The 21,302-nt window shown below is 35.2% G+C and overlaps 1 protein-coding gene across 1 annotated transcript; it reads left to right on the plus strand.

The window, feature by feature from the left end:
- The first annotated feature begins 6,166 nt into the window (after positions 1-6,166).
- On the plus strand, positions 6,167-8,270 carry LOC120178171. The gene is made up of 3 exons (XM_039184109.1): positions 6,167-6,392; positions 7,256-7,461; positions 7,784-8,270. The coding sequence occupies exons 1-3, from the start codon at positions 6,291-6,293 to the stop codon at positions 8,049-8,051; spliced, it is 576 nt and encodes a 191-aa protein (XP_039040040.1). The 5' UTR covers positions 6,167-6,290; the 3' UTR covers positions 8,052-8,270.
- Positions 8,271-21,302: the final 13,032 nt, after the last annotated feature.

Consider the following 21,302-nt stretch of genomic DNA (forward strand, 5'->3'; position numbering starts at 1 on the left):
CATTAATTGAACGGTGGAGACCAGAAACTCATACTTTTCAGCTTCCGTGTGGTGAATGTACGATCACTTTGGAGGATGTGGCTTTACAACTCAGTGTTCTTACAAATGAAATGACAGTGGTGGGAAATACTGATCTTAACGTGTTTGCAATATGTGAGCATTACCTTGAGAAGGTATCACACAAAGATTTAACAAAAGGGTCACGACTGAGTTTATCCTGGTTGGCAAATGAGTTTAAGCTCGATCCTCATTGTAGTGAGCAAGACATTATATATGCAACTCGAGCATATATATTACAGTTGATAGGCAGAATCTTGATGCCGGATAAATCCAGTAATCTTGTCCATATATAACATCTTTTGTTTTTGAATAACTTCTTTATAACCCGTTAGTATAGTTGGGGATCGACAATATTGGCGTTCTTGTATCGCGAGATGTGCAAGGCACCATTACTTGTAAATGATGCATATACGACTGAAATCGGTGGATGCACGATGTTATTACAATTGTGGGCGTGGTACAGAATTCCATGGTTAACACCGATTAGTCGAACTCTAGTTGACTTTCCTCTTGCCGGAATGTAATTTCTTTGATTTAAAATAGTTGATCTTAAATTAATTAAAGAATATTTTGCAAATGAAAAATAATTACAGAATTTTATTTTGATTGATATACAGATGGAGGCATAAAATAGAAAAAATGGGGTTGGCGCACAATAACGTGAAATAGTTTAGATTTAAGATTGACATCAAATATAAAGTTGAGGTATATATAAAATTAATTAGCGAATTTATTTTTTATTATGTTTATATTATAATATTGTTATTTATTTATTTTGTTGATTTTTATAATTATTTAATTAAATAATAACTATATAATTTTGTTTTGTAGTTTATTTGGAGGCCGTACGATGATAGAGAAATTATGTCGTGTGTACCGCAACATGTCTGGGAGGGTTGTCAATATTGGTGTGCTGCTATACCATTGATCCATTTCGCATTTGTGGAGTTCCAATTTTTCGATAGAGTGTTGAGGCAGTTCGGCTTCCACCAACCTATTCCAGTCATTCCAAAGAATCATGATACTCTCCACAAATTAGATGGGCAGGGTAGGGTCGGTGAGGATTGGTCGGTGAGGCATGGAAACCATATCAATCAATGGAACAACATGGGTTCATACTTGCCAACGTTCACTCCCATACAAGCAGATGAATTTAACTTCTAGAGTTCAAATTACCTGAATTATTTTTGGGAACATGGAAAACCGTTCTTGACAACGAACAGAGAAATACGACAATTTATAAAGTATACGAAAAAATTTGGTAAATCCGAGAAACCAAGAAGGACTGAGAGTTCTTCTCACCGTGGAGCAGAACAAGAGGCAATGGATAATATCCCACCAGAATCTTTTGATCACACAATATCATCTAGTCAAGTGGTTGGTGATTCTGGTGTTACGCCCTACACTCCTCGACATGTTCCTCATCAATCACTCATGTTCTCTCCCATTTTTGCGACAACAAATGATTTTGATCAGATGACATCTACGATGACAAGTACGAGCATTTGTCCTCAGATGGGATAGCATAGTGGTGGTGGGCATATATTTACAACACCGAAACCTATGTCCTCGATGAATGAGCAGGTTGGTTATGATGAACAAAGTCCTGAACAAGTGCAACGACCACAACGAAACTGGCATGTTCCTCGACATTATTACTCAACAACACCCCGACACCGTCAAGAGTTGTAATCATTATTCGAATTATTTGTATCAAATTGAAGTAATTGAATCGAATATCATTACTATTAAATTGAGTTTTTTACTATTAAATAATTATTAGTAATAATTATTAAATCATTATTAGTAATTTTTATAATTTCATTATTTCAAATAATTACTAAATCATTTGTATCAAATCATTAAATATTAATAATAAAACGTTATTACTAATCATTACTAAATCATATCATTACTAAATCATTAAATTAATAATAATTAGTAAATCATGATTAGTAATTATTATAATTTCATTAGTAGTAATCATTACTAAATCATTATCATATTAATAATTAATAATTCATTATTAAATTTATAATTAATAAATCATTAAAGTTAAATCATTATTATTAAATACAATAAGATTACTGTTGAGGCCTGTACCGAGGAAGGTTTGGACAATTTCTTTTTAGAATGACCTTCACATCTACATAATCCACATCTCTTCGGTTGGCCTTTCTCTCTAATATGGATATCCATACTGGTATGAATACGAGTAGATTCCGGTCGACCCGTCAGACTTCTACAAAGTAGTGGATTTGGCAACCATTCATCATGATCTCGATTCTCCCAATAAGATTCATTTGGGATCAGTCTGAACTCATGGTTGTATGTATTTAATATCCTCTGTAGGTGAAAGCACTCATCAACATAAATGTATGAATTGATTCTTGTATGCATACATGCAGCGACTGCATGAGCACACGGATATCTCCATGCCTGAAAGCGACCACAATCACACCATTTTTGTCGTAAATTAACAGTAAATGATTCTCGATCTGCTCTATCGTTGCGACGTATACATGAGATGACAACAAAAGTATGTCCAATTCGATCGAAGTCATGAACAATCATTGAGGTTACCATACGCTCATTTTCTTCCATTGTTTCTACCATCGTCGGAGCCCAGATTTTACCTTGATTTATCAGACACTCGATCTCTTTGCCTTTATCAGACCAAACTTTAGCCAACCTAAAATATGTCTCTTTCACCACACTCGCTATTGGGAGATGACGTGTACCTTTTAGTACTGAATTAATGGTCTCGGCAAGGTTTGCAATCATGTGTCCGTATCTTCGACCACCATCGTATGCTTGCGACCACTTCTCCTGCTCGATTTTCGACGCCCAGTTCCAAACGCGCTCATCTATGGCCTTCAAATCCTCCAATATCTTGTCAAAATTTGGTTGGCGTAGTTTATATCCCGTTTCAAAATAGATATTGTGTTAAAGTCAATTTATAAACAAACACATAAATGGGTACAAATGCTAAAAATAAAACTTACCCATGCTGACTATCTCCCAACGAATACGGCCGTTATAAAACTTCTCAATACAATTCTTACCAATATAAAGGATACATATGCGAGATATGCGTGAGGATGTGTCCAACAACTTCCCGGTCGTTCAATTGATGCCAAAAGGCTTGTTCCTCGATCGGATATCAAGGAAACTCCTTCTTCTCGGACGACATACTTACGTAGATAAGTCAGAAAGAAGTCCCAAGCCTCTGTCGTTTCTCCTTCAACAATGGCGAATGCAATTGGGAATATATTTCGTTGACCATCCTGCGCAACTGCTATCAATAATATATGTCTGTATTGACCGTATAATCACGTACCATCTACTTGGACCATACGTTTGCAAAATGGAAAACCTTCTATGCATGGCTTGAATGCCCAAAAGAGTCTATGGAATATTCTCTTTCCTAGAACAAGTTGACCTTCTCGGTTGTATGCAGGCATGGTCTGAGACTTCATGATGGTTCCAGGTATGAATTGTTTCATAGCTCATAACAAATCAGATAACTCATTGTATGATGTATCCCAATCACCATTTATCAACCTCCTTACCTTCTCTTTCGCATGCCAAACGGATTTCTATTTTACATTTTATCCGAACTGGTCTCGAATAGATGCAGCTAACACAGAGCAAGGGATCCTTGGATTTTGTTCAACCAAAACCTTCACATATTGACAAATTACATCAGAGTCCAGTAGTCGGTGGTCTTGTTCGATAGAGTTTTGCAAACATGTGTGTGGACCATTATACCTTGTGGTGACCCAAGCATCTTGCCTCTGCATTTTGGACACTCTGATCAGCCACTTACACTTAGGCCCATATTTAACACACTTCACATACAAAGTTTTCTGGTTGGACTCTACAACTTTGCAATCTACATGGCCTCTTATGCAATACTCTTTAATCGATAGTGTAACTTCTTTTTTCCTCTGTATTGCTTCCCAACTGATAATTCACCAGAGTTATCAGACGATTCAATCATGTAGCCTGAAGTTAAATGTGGCATCTCCGGGAATTCAGGTGCCCTCATTGCTTTATAATCAATCTCATGCATATGAGGGGTAGGTTGATATGGTGTCGGATATTCAACAATATTGATATCAGATTCATCACCATCGAACATGGCGTCATCCTCAGCCAAAAGAGGTTCCTCAATTCTTCATCTTCACTAGAATCTTTAAGTATTTCTTCCCAGCGGTTTTCAGCGTCATACTCTGCGACTCCAGATGTTCCACCAACTTTATTTGCACTTTTCTGCATCGCCACAAAGTTGCTCATCGACCAATATGTCGGGTTATCAAAATGACTCTCGAAACCCATTTGAGATGAAGTTCCAACCGCATTTCTTGATGACCCAAGCACATTATATATATTACACAACTCAACAAATAACTCAATAATTGGAAGGTTTGTTGAGTCATGTAATTCAACCATAGTTATAATATCATCATCTTCTTCAAGTGGTACTGCAGCATACCTGACCGGAATGAGACATACTATAAATTTGTACCTCAAACCATCAACTTTAGCACGGATTTTTCTTTCTATCCTCGCCTTCATCTCTACAAATGTGATGTCCCTTTTAAACATCATATTTATAGGTGTTTTAGACTGAAATATAACCCCGATCTCATTTTCCATCATATGTCCATTGTAATGGACAATCGTGAAAATTTTGTTGCTCATTTTCTCTACATGTAAAAATATAGATATTCAAAATAAATTACATTCATAATTATAATGGATAATTAATAACCTGCAACCACCAACCTACCAGGATGTTATTGAATAATTAATAACCACAAACCACTAACATACTCGAGTTATTACTCAATAACAAAAGCATAAATATAGTTCATTCTTTAAAATCAAAAAAAGTATCTAATTAATTTCTATTTAAAAATTAAAATAATGGAACAATTATAAAAATTACATAAAAATTACTAAATATTCGATTTATTTCTTCCTTTGTTCAAACATTTTTCTCCTTCTTTCCCAAAATAACTCTCGAACATGTAAGCTTTTCTTCTATTCTTTTCTAACTTCTCCCCGAACTCACACTCACTCTCCCAGACACCACTATCCTCCTATTTATAAATCATTTTCGGTGCATTAACAACACCATTATTGCTTCACATACATGTAGTGATTTCCATCCCCGACCCCCATGCAAAATTTTCTTTGCATTATTACGTGCATTATTGATTCGCTTTTATAAAATGTATGCTAATCTCGTCACCTTTCTTTGGTAATGCTTTTGTTTTGTTTAGTGCTTCTTTATAGGGCCCGACCCTACACTAAATATAATTAACGTCATTCCTCATTGTTACAACCCTATATTCCCATGGTTTCGGTTTCCTGGTTTTGCTACAAACTCCATGGCTGCCAAAATACATGAAGGATGCCGAGATATCCAACAAGCATGGAAATTGTGTTGAAGACGCCGAGTGCTCCAAGTTTGCTTGCAAAGACGTCGAGAGATCCTATTTTGCATGAAACTTGTGTTGAAAACGCCGAGACATCCCTCGAACAAATGCAAAATTGCTTAAAACGTCGAGCAATTTGCTAAAGACGCCGAGAGATGCATGTTTCCTGTGTCATTAGCCCCATTTGGGAAAATAATCACATTACAACATTATTTTGGGAAATAAAGTTTCCCACTTGCATTATCGTGAAAGTTTTCCCGAAACTCAAGTGGTCTTAATATACAAATGATAAAAGATTTAAAATTAAAACTCTTTCGAAATTTGAATCCATTAAACTATTTTAATAATAAAAAAATAATGTTATTCTTCATAAAAAAAATTAAATTTAAATAGTTTCGTCAGATGTATACATAATCAATAATTAAAAAATTTATAATCAATTATATAATTTTTAAAATAATATATCAAATTAAAACTCATAATAAATTAACTTTAAATTTTCCGACCGCACGTCAGAACTATTGAAAGAACTCTAGTTTAAGATCGGTACTAAATGGCGCGTGCTTCCACGACGAGGAGAATAAGCGTGGGTTTAAAAATTAACACTTTTGAGAAGAAAAAAGAATACCTTTCACTGCTTTCTACAATTCTACTACAGTGTTTTCAAGTTGAAGAACTTCTGCTCCAATTCACACTTTTTGCATTCCCCCACTTGATATTAGCAGCTAAATAAACGAGGCATTGCCCCCAACTTTTCAATCTTCCTTTCAGTGTCCGCCGGAGATGGGAGAAGGAAAGGGCTCAACCCTCGTCCACCTTCTGGTGGTAGTCCTTAGCTTGGTTGCATTCGGCTTCGCCATTGCTGCTGAGAGAAGAAGAAGCGTTGTAAGCCCATTTTTCACTATTTGTTTCTCCTTTTCATCTTTGGCTTGGTGCTTATGTATTTTTTGTCTGATGTTTTATTTCATAAGGAAATTATGCTTTTTGAGGTGTGATATGTAGAGATCTGTGGGGTTTCAGAGTGAATTCTTGCTGGGTTTTGCTTGGATGGTATGTTTGAAGTCTCAGATTTTCTGCAACTATTTCTTTATTCGAGGATTCCACATGTAGAACATGTTGTTGAAGATCTATTATTTCTAATAGAAAGTGTTAATGCCCTCCTCCCCTGTCAATGACCTTTGGTTGACTATATTGTAAACATATTTAAACAAGAAAGAATAACAGAATAATACACCAATTTGATTGCTCATACTTGTACTGAGAAACCAATACTAAATCTCCTTCAAGAACCATATGCTTCTTGATACATTGACTGCCAGATATAAGTCTGTCGATCTGAAGAGGCGCTTGTATATGCACTTATCCTGCCGTTTATTACTGTATAGTGCTTCTTTCAACCTTTTTTATACAGTAATAACTAGTGCGGTTTCTTGATAAGGCGGAATATTTGTAGTGCATGGGTACCTAAAATATACCACAATGATGAACACTTAATCTGCAGCTGAATTCCTTGTTTAATTTGAAATGGTCTGAAATTTGGTCGGCTTTTAAGTTTTGTTTAGGTTCAAGGTTCAAAATTTATGGTTTAGGGTTATTTCTACATGTGTAGTTGTTTTATTTTGTGAGGCGGGAGGGCTGGATATGATTGTAATTGGCAACTTCCTACCTGCTTTCTTGGAGATATTTTATGTGCCTGGGTCATTTGCTTTGATTTAATTTATGGCCTTTTAACCTTTACCGCATTGCAGGGCACAGTGGTTAAAGATAACATATCAAATGCTACATATTGTGTCTACAACTCGGATGTTGCCACCGGCTATGGAGTAGGTGCTTTCTTGTTTCTTCTTTCAGGTGAATCCCTGTTGATGGGAGTTACAAAGTGCATGTGCTTCGGGAGACCATTAGTACCGGGTAGTGACCGAGCTTGGTCTATCATCTATTTTGTTTTGTCATGGTAAGTATTTCGGGTCTGCATACCACATCATGTTCATCATCCATCATTCTTTAATGAGGTCCTCATCTCCGATTGGTCACCCTCCTAGTTTACGCTCCTTGCCTTCCTGTTTTAATGAAATCCGAGTGATGATATGCCATATTACTTCTCCACCATTTGACCAATATGATTTATTTTTTAATCTCGTCAATCGCCTTTCCTGCTCGGATTCTATGATGCTTTCTGCTCATATCAGATCATATACAAATTTATATATAGGCTTACCTTCCGTGTATCCTTCATATTTCGAGATTTCAGTTCTTTCGTGCACCTGCATTTGCAGGTTGACCTTCTTGGTTGCAGAAGCATGCCTAATAGCTGGTGCAACAAGGAATGCTTATCACACCAAGTATCGTGGGATGATCTATGCCCAGAATTTCTCTTGCGAAACGTTGAGGAAAGGCGTCTTTATTGCAGCAGCGGTGTTTGTGGTTGCAACAATGGTTCTCAACGTGTACTACTACATGTATTTCACCAAGGCAACCACCACAATGCCGGCTCACAAGGCGAATCGCGGGAATCCAACTGTTGGGATGACTGGTTATGCATGAACTAAAACTACTCGATTGAAGATTCTAGGAAGACGAGTTTGGCTTATTATTATAGTGTGAGTTCTGATTGACATTACAATAAACAATTGTGTTGTTATGCTTGTGCTTTTCTAGTGATGGTATGGCGCAGGTAATGAATGTTCTGTGTTAATAGGACAGTGATGAAGCGATTGATGTGCTGAGAACTATGTACGTAAAGATCAAAGAAATGCATATGCTTGATCTCAGATGTCGGCCATGGCTTGGCCTACTGATATTCCACGTCTACTTTGTGGGAGAAATATTAGCAACTTGTTTCATATGGAAAATTTATTCTGCTCTACTAGTTTAGCAGATTAAAAAGTTGCAAATTATAGAAAATAAGTTGTTTGCATCCAACGGGAGTCTATTTGTTACGTGTTAAGTTAACCTGGTCGTGTGGCATTTGTTTTCTTCTTCAGATTGATGCTTATCGATCATATAAGATTCAAGTGTATCAGGAAAGTATTCAGAAACCTTTACTTCAGAATAACCTAAGATTTTAGAAATAATGTAACACTGACAGACCGATGCGGGTAACCCGATCTGATCCGAGATGTCACATTAGGGCCACCGGAGCGACCCATAATAAAAATCCCAATTTTTTTTAAATTTTTTTGTTAAAACAAGTAAAATCATAAAACAATTTATAATTGAAATACAAGTTCAGAAAAAAAACCATTCATATATTACAAACAGAATTAAAATCATACAAGTTTCAGACTCGGATATAAAAATAGAATATAACCTACATGCCCTCTAATCACATGCATTGTATTCCGCAAGCAACATCCGTGGAACTCTTTTACTGATGTCGATAGCTGCACATGTTCGATTCTTTTAACCTGAAATTGTGAGTAAAATAGTGAACTTTGAGAAACTCAGTAATACAGAACTACTAAATGATGCTGAAGGACATGCAAATAATAGACAAACATAAAAATTTCCTTATCAATTCAAACGTCTACAGGTTTTCGGGATGAGTTGCGGTTCCACTGATATTTCTTCGAGTAATAGACATGAAGATTTCATATCAGAGGAAACATTCAGAGGACCAAGTTTAGGAGATCGAAATAGGATGTCTAGTGTGTTCCAACAAAACAGAGTAATGTATATTGATCCTTTAAAAACATTATTAATTTAAAAAATATTTTTAAACTACAGTAATACCCTATAACCGAACACCTTTATGCAGTTTCCCCAGAACTGCATCCATAAGGACTTACCCTAAGCACACAATAAAGGAGCCACCCTAAGGGAGTACTTTGGGGCCTATGAGCCTACATATGAGTCTCCTTAGGTTCATAAGGAATTACCAGTTTGAATGAGTTGAACCTGCATACTCCAGCATACCCATACAGTCCCCAGTAGAAATCATATTTAGCAGTACCCTATAATATCAAAATCATGATCCAATAGTATATTGTAAAAATGATCATGTAGTTATTTAAATCACATGAATACCCTCCACCCATACACCATATACAGTCCCATGATTTACCCAAAGGAGTGCTTTGGGGCCTGAGAGCCTACCCAAGAAAGTTTCTCGGGGCCTCGAAGCCTACCCAAGGGTCACCTTAGGTCCATAAGGAATTACCATCTCGATCGATCTGAACATATATAAGGAATTACCAGTTTGTTGAAAACATTTTTGATATTTCGATATAACAAATTAAGTTAAATGAATTTTAAGATTTTACAAATGATTTTACAAATTTATATTCGATTCAATTAACCGAATATCAAATTATTACTCCAAGTTTTTCAAGACCAATTTTAATCCTTACTAAATGTGTAAAATTGTGATTTGTACTTAAACTATTTTTGAAACAATTTTCACAAAGTATTTTGAACCAAAAACAAGCCTTAAATCAATTATTCAAAGGCATGCACCGATGCATCAGTCCATGCATCGATGCATCGATGAATTAATTGAACATCGAATGCTTTCCATGCACCGATGCACTCTCTATGCATCGATGCACTCTGAATATTTTCAAAACATCGAATGCATTTGATGCATCGATGCACAATCCATGCATCGATGCACCAGGCTATTTTTCAAACATCGAATGCATTTCATGCATCGATGCACACTTGGTGCACCGATGCATCAAGTGTTCCAACGGTCAAAATATTTGAATTTTACACTGATGCACCGATGCATCCTCCATCATGCATCGATGCATGAGACACTCCACCTAGAAAAATTAATTGCTTTCACACTTAAACGGCTATATGATCTTCACTAATCATCCCCAACGTTCAGAAGTGATTCAAGGTGTATTTAAACAAGTTCTGAAGCCCTTGATCAACAAGAAATCATAGAGAATCAAAGAGAAAGCATCAAACCTCAAGTTTGAGCATTTCAAGCCTATTTTTCATCCAATATTCATTTGCTTTCAAGAACACTTTTGTACTCAATTGTATTTATCTTTGAGTGTTCTTTTCTTTGTTCTAGAATTGTGCAAACATCTTACCTTGTGAGGTTTTCTTGTAAGTTTGCAAATTTGTAATCTTCTCTTTGGGAAAAAGAGTGTTCTCAAGAGTTGGGGTATACTCTTGAGGGATTTTGTAAGGTTATCTCTTTGGCCTCAAAAGAAAGAACAAATTAGTGAATTTGTTGGAAAATCCTTAGTGTGGATAGCTAAGGTAGTGGACGTAGACTTTTTTTGAGAAAGTCGAACCACTGTAAATCACTGTGCAATTACTTTCAATTTTCTGCAAAAGCTTCCACGAAATTTTTAATTGCCAATTCACCCCCCTCTTGGCCGATTCCGTCGATCGATTAACTTAACAATTGGTATCAGAGCCTCACTCATTTGAAGGTTTAATCGCCTCTTGAGTCGATTCGGGAAGAGTTACATCGATTACAAAGTCATCAATGGCCTCCACTTCAAATTACGACTCCGGTCTCGATTCGATGCCCGTCAACAAGCCTCCTTTCTTCAATGGGGCTAATTATACCTATTGGAAGAATAGAATGATGTACTTCATTCAAGCAAGTGACATGGGAGCATGGAGTGCCGTAGAAGAAGGATACATCAAGCCTCTCACTCATCCAAGGTTGTGGAGTGAAGGAGATACAAGAATGTTCCAGCTCAATTCCAAAGCCATCCATATTATTTTTTGTGCTCTTGGACCAGATGAATACGGAAGAGTTTCATCATGTACAACCGCCAAAGAAATATGGGACAAGCTTCAAGTCACACATGAAGGTACCGATGAGGTAAAGAAATCAAAAATTAGTATTCTAACGCATAGCTATGAAAATTTCAGGATGAAACCAAATGAAGACATAAAAGCTATGACGGATAGATTTTCAACGATTGTCAATGGTCTCAAATCATATGGAGAGATCATCTCAAATGAAAAGCTTGTGAGGAAGTTAGTCTACTCCCTCCCAAAATCATGGCAATCAAAGAAGACGGCAATCATTGAGTCTAAGGACCTATCATCCTTAACTCTTGAAGAACTTATCGGTTCACTCCTCACTCATGAGATGATGCTTGAAGATGAGGTGAGCCTTGATAAAGTTGAAGAGACACCAAAGGAGAAGGAGAAGAAGAAAAACATTGGAGTTGCTCTCAAATCCACAAAAGATGAGAGTGATTCTAATAATGATGATGATGACGAGGAAATGGCATTGTTTGCCAAACGGTTCAGAAAAATGATGAGACCTTACCGAGGAAGAAAATTCAAACGAAACGAAGGCCTCAAAAATGAACCAAAAGAGAAGGACCCAATCATTTGCTATGAATGCAAAAAGCCGGGGCATGTCAAATATGATTGCCTACAATTAAAGAAAAAGGGTCAATCAAAGAATAAGCACAAGGCTCATGTGGCTACATGGAGCGATGAAGAAAGTTCCGATGAAGAGGAACAAGAAGTAGCAAACTTGTGCTTGATGGCATTCGGGGAAGATTCTAAGGTAACCTCTAACTCATTCGATTTTGATGATTTATCTTATGATGAGTTATTAGAGGAATATAATGGGTTGGCTTCGGATTATGAGAAATTATTTTTAAAATATAAAAATGATGTTTCGAAATTGAAAAATGAAAACAAACACATATCCAAAACCAACAATGATCTTGAAAGTAAAATCAAAGACTTGCAAATCAAACTAGAAGAGTTTGAAAAGAAAAATTTAGATTTGCAAAATTTACTTTCAAAGATCAATGATGATCATCAAAAGAAAATTGATGATCTTAAAACTTCTTTTGATAAAGTTGGAACAAAACATTTTGAAAAAGGTGGAAATTCAAAATCCAACTTTGTTAGAAAAAGTTTTAGAAACTACAATCATAGAGGTCCCCAAAGAACCTCTAATGGAAAAATCGTTAGAAGTATGTGGGTTCCTAAAGAACTCATTACTACTAAAGATAAAAATATCCTACACAAATGGATACCTAAGGGGACTAGGATTTTGGAAACTAATGAATATGGACCCAAAAGAATTTGGGTACCAAAAATCAAAAGTTAATCTATGTTTGTAGGGAAAGGAGCATTGCTACAAGGCACGAGAAACAAATTCAAATTCATGGTACCTTGATAGTGGATGCTCAAGACATATGACCGGAGACAAAAGCCGGTTAACGCCAAAAATGGAGGAGAAGTGACTTTTGGAGACAATTCTAAAGGTCACATTGAAGGTATTGGTACAATAGGTAATACCTCTTCCATACAAATTAAGAATGTTTTATATGTGAATGGATTAAAGCATAATCTATTGAGTATTAGTCAATTATGCGATAAAGGATTCAATGTCTTATTTGAAATTAATGGTTGTAAAGTCATTGACATTGCATCTAATCAGATTATGCTTATTGGTCATAGAATAGGAAACATTTACATGGTGCATTTAGATTCTATTGATATGACTAATTTATGCCTAGTTGCTAAGGATGAGCATGATAGTTGGTTATGGCATAGGAGACTAGGTCATGCTAGTATGAGTGTTTTGCAATTGTTAATTCAAGGAGACTTAGTAAGAGGGTTGCCTAGGCTTAAATTTGATAATGATAAAATCTGTGATGCATGTGCTAAAGGAAAACAAAAGCGAGTTTCTTTTAAATCTATTAATGATGTATCAACTAGTAGAGTATTACAATTGATCCATTTAGATCTTTTTGGGCCAACTAGAACTACTAGCTTGGGAGGAAAACAATATGCATTTGTCTTGGTAGATGACTTTTCTAGATATACTTGGGTTCTATTCTTAAGTACAAAAGATGAAGCATTAGAAAATTTCATCACATTTTCAAAAATAATCCAAAATGAAAAAGGTTATTCTATCACTAGTGTTAGAAGTGATCATGGAACTGAATTTGAAAATCTTGGATTTATTGAGTTTTGTAATTCTAATGGTATTAGCCATAATTTTTCAGCACCTAGAACCCCTCAACAAAATGGAGTTGTTGAGAGGAAAAATCGAACTTTAGAAGAAATGGCTAGAACCATATTTTGTGAAAATAATTTGCCAAAATATTTTTGGGCGGAAGCCACAAATACCGCTTGTTATGTTGTAAATCGAGTAATGATTAGGCCAATTTTAAAGAAAACTTTATATGAAATTCTCAAAAATAAAAAGTCTAACATTAGTTATTTTCATCATTTTGGATGTAAATGTTTTGTTTTAAACAACGGTAAAGAAAACCTTGGCAAATTTGATGCTAAAAGTGATGAAGGAATTTTTATGGGTTATTCCTTAAATTTTAAAGCCTAACATGTATTTAATAAAAGAACTTTAGTTGTAGAAGAGTCTATACATGTTGTTTTCGATGATAATCCCCTTCCGAGGAAGGATTCTTGTGTGAATGATGATGTAGGTGTTATAAATACAAATGACGTTAGACATGAAGTTGGAGAACCATCATCAAAAGAAGAAACGAAAAATGAGGAAACTCATGATCCTCTTGAGAATCCAACCATTGAATAAAGGGAAGTATCTTATCCAAGAGAGTACAACTATGTCAAGGATGGTGAAATTATAGGTGATCCATCAAAAGAGGTAACAACTCGATCTTCTCTTAGAAATATTTGTAATTATGTTACATTTATCTCATGCATAGAGCCTAAGAATATTAAAGAAGCATTAAATGATGAACATTGGATTATGGCTATGCAAGAAGAGTTAAATCAATTTGAGAGAAGTAAAGTATGGACATTAGTTGAAAGGCCTAGTAATAAATCTACTGTAGGTACTAGATGGGTATTTAGGAATAAGCTTGGTGAGAGTGGTAATATAGTGAGAAACAAGGCTAGACTTGTTGCTCAAGGGTATACTCAAGAAGAGGGCATATACTATGATGAAACATACGCTCCCGTAGCTAGGATGGAAGCAATTAGAATGCTATTAGCATTTGCATGTTTTCATGAATTTAAATTATATCAAATGGATGTTAAAAGTGCATTTTTAAATGGTTTTATAAAAGAAGAAGTGTATGTGGAACAACCTCCAGGTTTTGAAGATTCAAAATTTCCAGATCATGTTCTTAAATTGACAAAAGCTCTTTATGGTTTAAAACAAGCTCCTAGAACTTGGTATGAAAGATTGTCAAATTTTTTAATTGAAAAAGGTTTTTCAAAAGGAAAGGTCGACACTACATTGTTTTTAAAGCATAAAGGTAAAGATTTATTAGTAGTTCAAATTTATGTTGATGATATAATATTTGGTTCTACTAATGATGTTATTTGCCAAGAATTTTCTAAGCTAATGCAAAGTGAGTTTGAGATGAGCATGATGGGGGAGCTCTCATTTTTCTTGGGACTCCAAATCAAGCAAAGAAAAGATGGCATCTTCATTAATCAAGCTAAGTACGTCAAAGATATGCTCAAGAAGTTTGGACTGGAAAATGGAAAACCTCATGACACTCCAATGAGCTCTTCAACAAAGCTTGACTTAGATGAAGGAGGTAAATGTGTAGATATTAAATTATATAGATCCATGATTAGATCATTGCTCTATCTAACCACAAGTAGACCGGATATTATGTTTAGTGTTTGCTTATGTGCTAGATTTCAATCATGTCCTAAGGAATCACATTTACTAGCTGTTAAGAGAATCTTTAGATACCTTAAGGACACTCCTAGTTTAGGACTTTGGTATCCTAGAGACTCTAGCTTTAGCTTGCATGCCTTTTCTGATGCGGATTATGGAGGATGCAAATTAGATAGGAAAAGCACCTCCGGTACTTGTCAATTCCTTGGAAATATGCTGATTTCTTGGTTTTCAAAGAAGCAAAATTGTGTTGCATTATCTACCACTAAAGCGGAATACATTTCAGCCAGTAGTTGTTGTGCACAAGTTTTATGGATGAAACAACAACTTTTTGATTATGGAATTGAAGTAGGTACCATTCCTATCAAGTGTGACAATACTAGTGCTATTTGTCTCACTAAAAATCCCATCCAACACTCTAGAACTAAGCACATTGAAATAAGACATCACTTTATTAGAGACCATGTCACTAAGGAAGATGTAGTTCTAGAATATGTTGATACTTTGCATCAATTAGCGGATATCTTTACAAAACCCTTAGACAAGGAAAGGTTTTGGACACTTAGAAGAGAATTAGGTTTAACTGACCTATCTTCACTTAGTGTTTAAAATAATTTAGCACTTTTAATAAATACTGAAAAATGCTTATAATAATAATTTTTGATTGCATTCTTGCTATTAGTTAGGGGGAGTTTATGATTCTTAATGAAAATTAATTTTATGTTCAAATAAAGTTTGAAGATTAATTTGATTGATTGAACATAATTAATTTTTTGATATATGAGTTGCCATTACCATTAGAGCCAAATTATTTAGCATTTTAAGTGTTTAAAACAGATTTTTGACATTTTTGTGCTTCATGCACCGATGCATTTAACAATGCATCGATGCATCCTTGAATATGCATCGATGCATAAGACCATGCACCGATGCATCCGTCGGGTTTTAGGTTTTAAAAGCTTCATCTTCTTTATTTTTCAAAACCTAAACTCTAAACTTCTCACGGCCGTTCGTCCCCCCTCTCACCCTAAATCTCCATTTTGCTCAAAACCTTCGGGAAATCATCGGATTCTTCAAGATTTTTATCCTACAAACCTGCTACAATCATTAAATCGCTCAAAACATCTCCACATTCCCCTCAATCCGAATTTTTCAAGGTAATTTTTCAAAAACTCTATTTTATTAATTTTTGAACTTAGGACTCGTTTAGATTAGTTCTAGTTTGAAATAATTATCGGGCATTGGTTATATGATGATTCTAAACTAGTTTCTACAACGAATTTCATCAAAAACACATAATTTTTCAAAATTAAAATTTCGAATTTAAAAAAAAATTAAAATTAAGTGATAGTTTTGGTTTAATTGTGTTGTTTTCATGAAAACTATACATATTATGATATTATTTTAAAATAGTTTTCAAAACTTTTCCCATTAGGATTATGTTAGAGAACCTTGAATTATTGAGGACTCATTTGAGTTTTGGGATTGATTTTTGTGAATACATGTGTTTTTAAATTGCAGGTGATATTTCTTTTCCGATTTCCCTAACCATGTCTAATCCCAAACGCCCTAGGTCATCCTCGAGTCGGTCTCACCAAAACCGTCCTCCCACTCCTAGACCTCAAAATCCATCCAATATTCCTTCATCCCTCATTAGTACTTGTTTTAACATGCCTGAAAACCGTAGGGATGAATTGTACTCTAGGGACATGAACTCCTTCCAATCCTATCGTATTAGGGAAGAGCGTATTCCTTCTCTACAAGCTATGATAAAACTTGAATTTGAATACCTCTCAATTCTTCGCCGATGGAAGTTTGATAAACTCTTTTCTCTTCAACCCATCGTCTTTCACCAACTTGTCCGCATCTTTTATTCCAATGCGGTTTGTATTCAGAACACAACTCAGTGCGGTACTATAGCGATTAGATCCTATCTTTTAGGACAATATATCACTATTACTTCTGAATCTATCGCATCTTATTTTGGTTTAGATGACGAGGGTTTATTTAATGAGAAGGAAGATGTGGAATATCCATATCTCCCTAATGCTAGTGTCAGTACCTTTAGGTCTCACCACGATCGATTTCTTCACTTAATGATCTCTTGGTGGTTTAGACCATCTGCAGGTCGGTACTCCACACTACGTACTACAGACTTATGGTGGATGCACTGTATAAAGAACAAAAAGAAAATCAATTTTCCACATATTGTCTTTAGCGCGCTTGTCGATATCATAAACATCATTCCCTCAAAGCATGTAGAAACCCTACCTTATGGTTGTCTACTAGCAATTTGTTTATCAAACTCGGCCTAGATGTCTCCCTTGACAATCCTATCCCGCTCTAAAACCCAATCAATATCACATCCTTAAAGAAATCGGATTGGAAATTGGATGAGAACACCGGACTATGGTCTTTTCGACCCGGTAAGCAAACCCCGGGAGCTAGTTCTTCACGAGCTGCTCCTAGTTCTTCTCGTGCTCCTCCTCCTCCTCCAGCTCCTGACGCTGATGATGATCCAGAGCTTCAAAGGGTTATGAGAGATATTGACGAGGAAGTACCAGCTTGGCAAGATGATCAAACACCACCTTATTTTCGATCTTTTCTAGAGTCGTTTGATCTGCCTCCATTGAGTCTACGATTTCTGAGTTTTAGAGGGAGATGCGTGATCGTATGGATGCTCTGACTCTTGAAGTTCGAGCTCATTATCCTCCTCCTCCCGATCCTCCGATGGAGTAGACTTGCTTGTCATGTTTTCTTGTTTTTAAAACTTGGATTGATTTTGATTTTTGTGCTTTGTTTGGTACTTTGAACTTGATTAGTTGTTGGATGTTTGTTTGAGGATGCTTGAACTTATTATATATATTTGGTTTGACATTTTAACGCTTTCTGTTTATTAATTTTGCATCATTAGAAATTTATGACCAAATTATGCCATTTCACATTTTATTATGAATATTGTTTATGAAAACTAATGGCTAATCTCTCTTTTGATTGTGATCTTAGCAGCTTATTATTAATAAATCAATTGGCTAACGTTTTATAGAGTCTTTTTGATTTAACAAAAAGGGGGAGAAAATTTAAGATGTGCTATAGTGCGGGGGAGTAAGTTTTTGATGTGCTATAGTAAGGGGGAGTAAGTTTTTCAAAATCAATTTCAAAAATAATTTCTTAAACAAATCTTAAAATTACTCAAATATTTTGTTATATCAAAAAGGGGGAGATTGTTGAAAACATTTTTGATATTTCGATATAACAAATTAAGTTAAATGAATTTTAAGATTTTACAAATGATTTTACAAATTTATATTCGATTCAATTAACCGAATATCAAATTATTACTCCAAGTTTTTCAAGACCAATTTTAATCCTTACTAAATGTGTAAAATTGTGATTTGTACTTAAACTATTTTTGAAACAATTTTCACAAAGTATTTTGAACCAAAAACAAGCCTTAAATCAATTATTCAAAGGCATGCACCGATGCATCAGTCCATGCATCGATGCATCGATGAATTAATTGAACATCGAATGCATTCCATGCACCGATGCACTCTCTATGCATCGATGCACTCTGAATATTTTCAAAACATCGAATGCATTTGATGCATCGATGCACAATCCATGCATCGATGCACCAGGCTATTTTTCAAACATCGAATGCATTTCATGCATCGATGCACACTTGGTGCACCGATGCATCAAGTGTTCCAACGGTCAAAATATTTGAATTTTACACTGATGCACCGATGCATCCTCCATCATGCATCGATGCATGAGACGCTCCACCTAGAAAAATTAATTGCTTTCACACTTAAACGGCTATATGATCTTCACTAATCATCCCCAACGTTAAGAAGTGATTCAAGGTGTATTTAAACAAGTTCTGAAGCCCTTGATCAACAAGAAATCATAGAGAATCAAAAAGAAAGCATCAAACCTCAAGTTTGAGCATTTCAAGCCTATTTTTCATCCAATATTCATTTGCTTTCAAGAACACTTTTGTACTCAATTGTATTTATCTTTGAGTGTTCTTTTCTTTGTTCTAGAATTGTGCAAACATCTTTCCTTGTGAGGTTTTCTTGTAAGTTTGCAAATTTGTAATCTTCTCTTTGGGAAAAAGAGTGTTCTCAAGAGTTGGGGTATACTCTTGAGGGATTTTGTAAGGTTATCTCTTTGGCCTCAAAAGAAAGAACAAATTAGTGAATTTGTTGGAAAATCCTTAGTGTGGATAGCTAAGGTAGTGGACGTAGACTTTGTTTGAGAAAGTCGAACCATTGTAAATCACTGTGCAATTACTTTCAATTTTCTGCAAAAGCTTCCACGAAATTTTTAATTGCCAATTCACCCCCCTCTTGGCCGATTCCGTCGATCGATTAACTCAACACAGTTTGACCGAGCTGAACCTATATACTTCAACCTACCCAGATAATGTCCCAATAAAGTAGTTCAAGTAGTAACCAGTAGATCTCATGATCCATAAATCAGGAACGATTATATTTTCCAATGAAAACATGTAATCAGAGAACACACATCATGTAGCCATAGTTCATTTAAAAGTAAATCAAAACATCAATAAATTTGTAATTTCGGAAAATCATGCTTTAAAACAAGTAAAACATTTACATGTCACATAAAGAACACACTAGAGAATCTAGTTATTCTTCGGAGGTACTTGGCAAACCGGAAGGTATTCTGAATATTTTGCATCAGATTTACTTAAGATTTCAAGTATGACATGAGTGATTCCATTATTCAAACAAACATGGGTATTTCATATATTTTGATTCTTGGAGATTTCTCAGTAATTTAATTCAATAAGGGTAGAACGATGATTTGTGGAATTCAAGATTATATTGCAATAATTGTCAATCATTCGGATCATGATACTTCACTATTATTCACTTCTTAATACTAACTGCACTAGCTGAAATGATCAATATCAGGATCATCATTGATCAGTTCTTGAGGAAACGAATAGGTATTCCGTTGGTATTTATTTCATTTATATATTGTAATAGTATCCAAAATGTCCGATGACTTGGGTCGTGGTCCATAACCTTTAGGGGCAGTACATCATTTAGGTTCATCGGTGTTCCCATAGTCTATCCAAAGACATTCACTTAATCCAAGTCATAAAGGTATATAGGTCATCTCGGTATTTGAGGTTATTTTAGTCATTTTGGGGTCCAGTCACATTAGTTATTTCAAAACTTGAGGATAATCCATCATTTAAATACTTTAGTTACGTGTCGCACTTCCAATAATCTAGTCTTCAAATGATCATTCAAAAACAATGAGATCGTCATATTAAGAATTCCAAATGTAGAAGTTTAGTTTTTGGGGGTTTTAAATAAATCGGGAATTTAATCGGTCATTCTAAAAATCTACCAAAGATATCCACTTATTTTAAAGTCATTAGAAAAATGGGCCGCTTCAATAGTCAAGGTTAAATCAATCATTTTAGCCTCCAAGGTATTCTGGATCCTTTAAAGTTTGGGGTATTTTAGTCATTTGAACATCAGGGGTTATTGTAGTTATTTCGCAGCTTGAGAACATTTCGATAATTCTGATCAATCCAAACATATGTACATTTCAATACTGATTACACTAGTTGAACTGGTCACCATCATGTCACCATTAGAACAAATCTTGAGGAGATGAACATGTATCCCAAAGATATTATTTATTTATGTATTGCAATTGTATCTATAGAAACCGACGAGCTTTGGTCGTATTTTGAGTCCTTTAGTAGCATTTCAATGTTTAGATTTAAGGTGTTTTTAGGGTTTATCCAAGGTCGTTCATTTATTCCCAGTCATTTTCACTATCAGGGTAAATCATATCATATTAGTATCTGAAGGGTATTTTTGACATTTTATCGGGATCAGTATGCGTTTAGCATAATTAATATTTATTACAAGCCCAAATAATATTTATTTATGCATTAACCAATACCTAACTTGTACCATACAACATGTAATGGGTAGTAAAGTATTACCTCGATTTACGAGTCATATTAATCGACCATTTAAACTCCACTTGATCGCCCTCAAACTTTTATTCCACATCCCATAATGTCTCGGATACATAACAAATGAATTTACGTTAGAAACTGAACTTAATCGAAAAACCAAGTTGAATATGAAGATAAACACTGAAAAATAGCTTACCGAGTGAAAATTTGGCGAAATGGACTTTGGATTCGGACTCAGGACGTCGAAAAACAT

This window comes from Hibiscus syriacus, unplaced genomic scaffold, assembly GCF_006381635.1.
Source record: "Hibiscus syriacus cultivar Baekdansim isolate YM2019G1 unplaced genomic scaffold, ASM638163v2 tig00112344_pilon, whole genome shotgun sequence".
Taxonomy (NCBI): Eukaryota; Viridiplantae; Streptophyta; class Magnoliopsida; order Malvales; family Malvaceae; genus Hibiscus; species Hibiscus syriacus.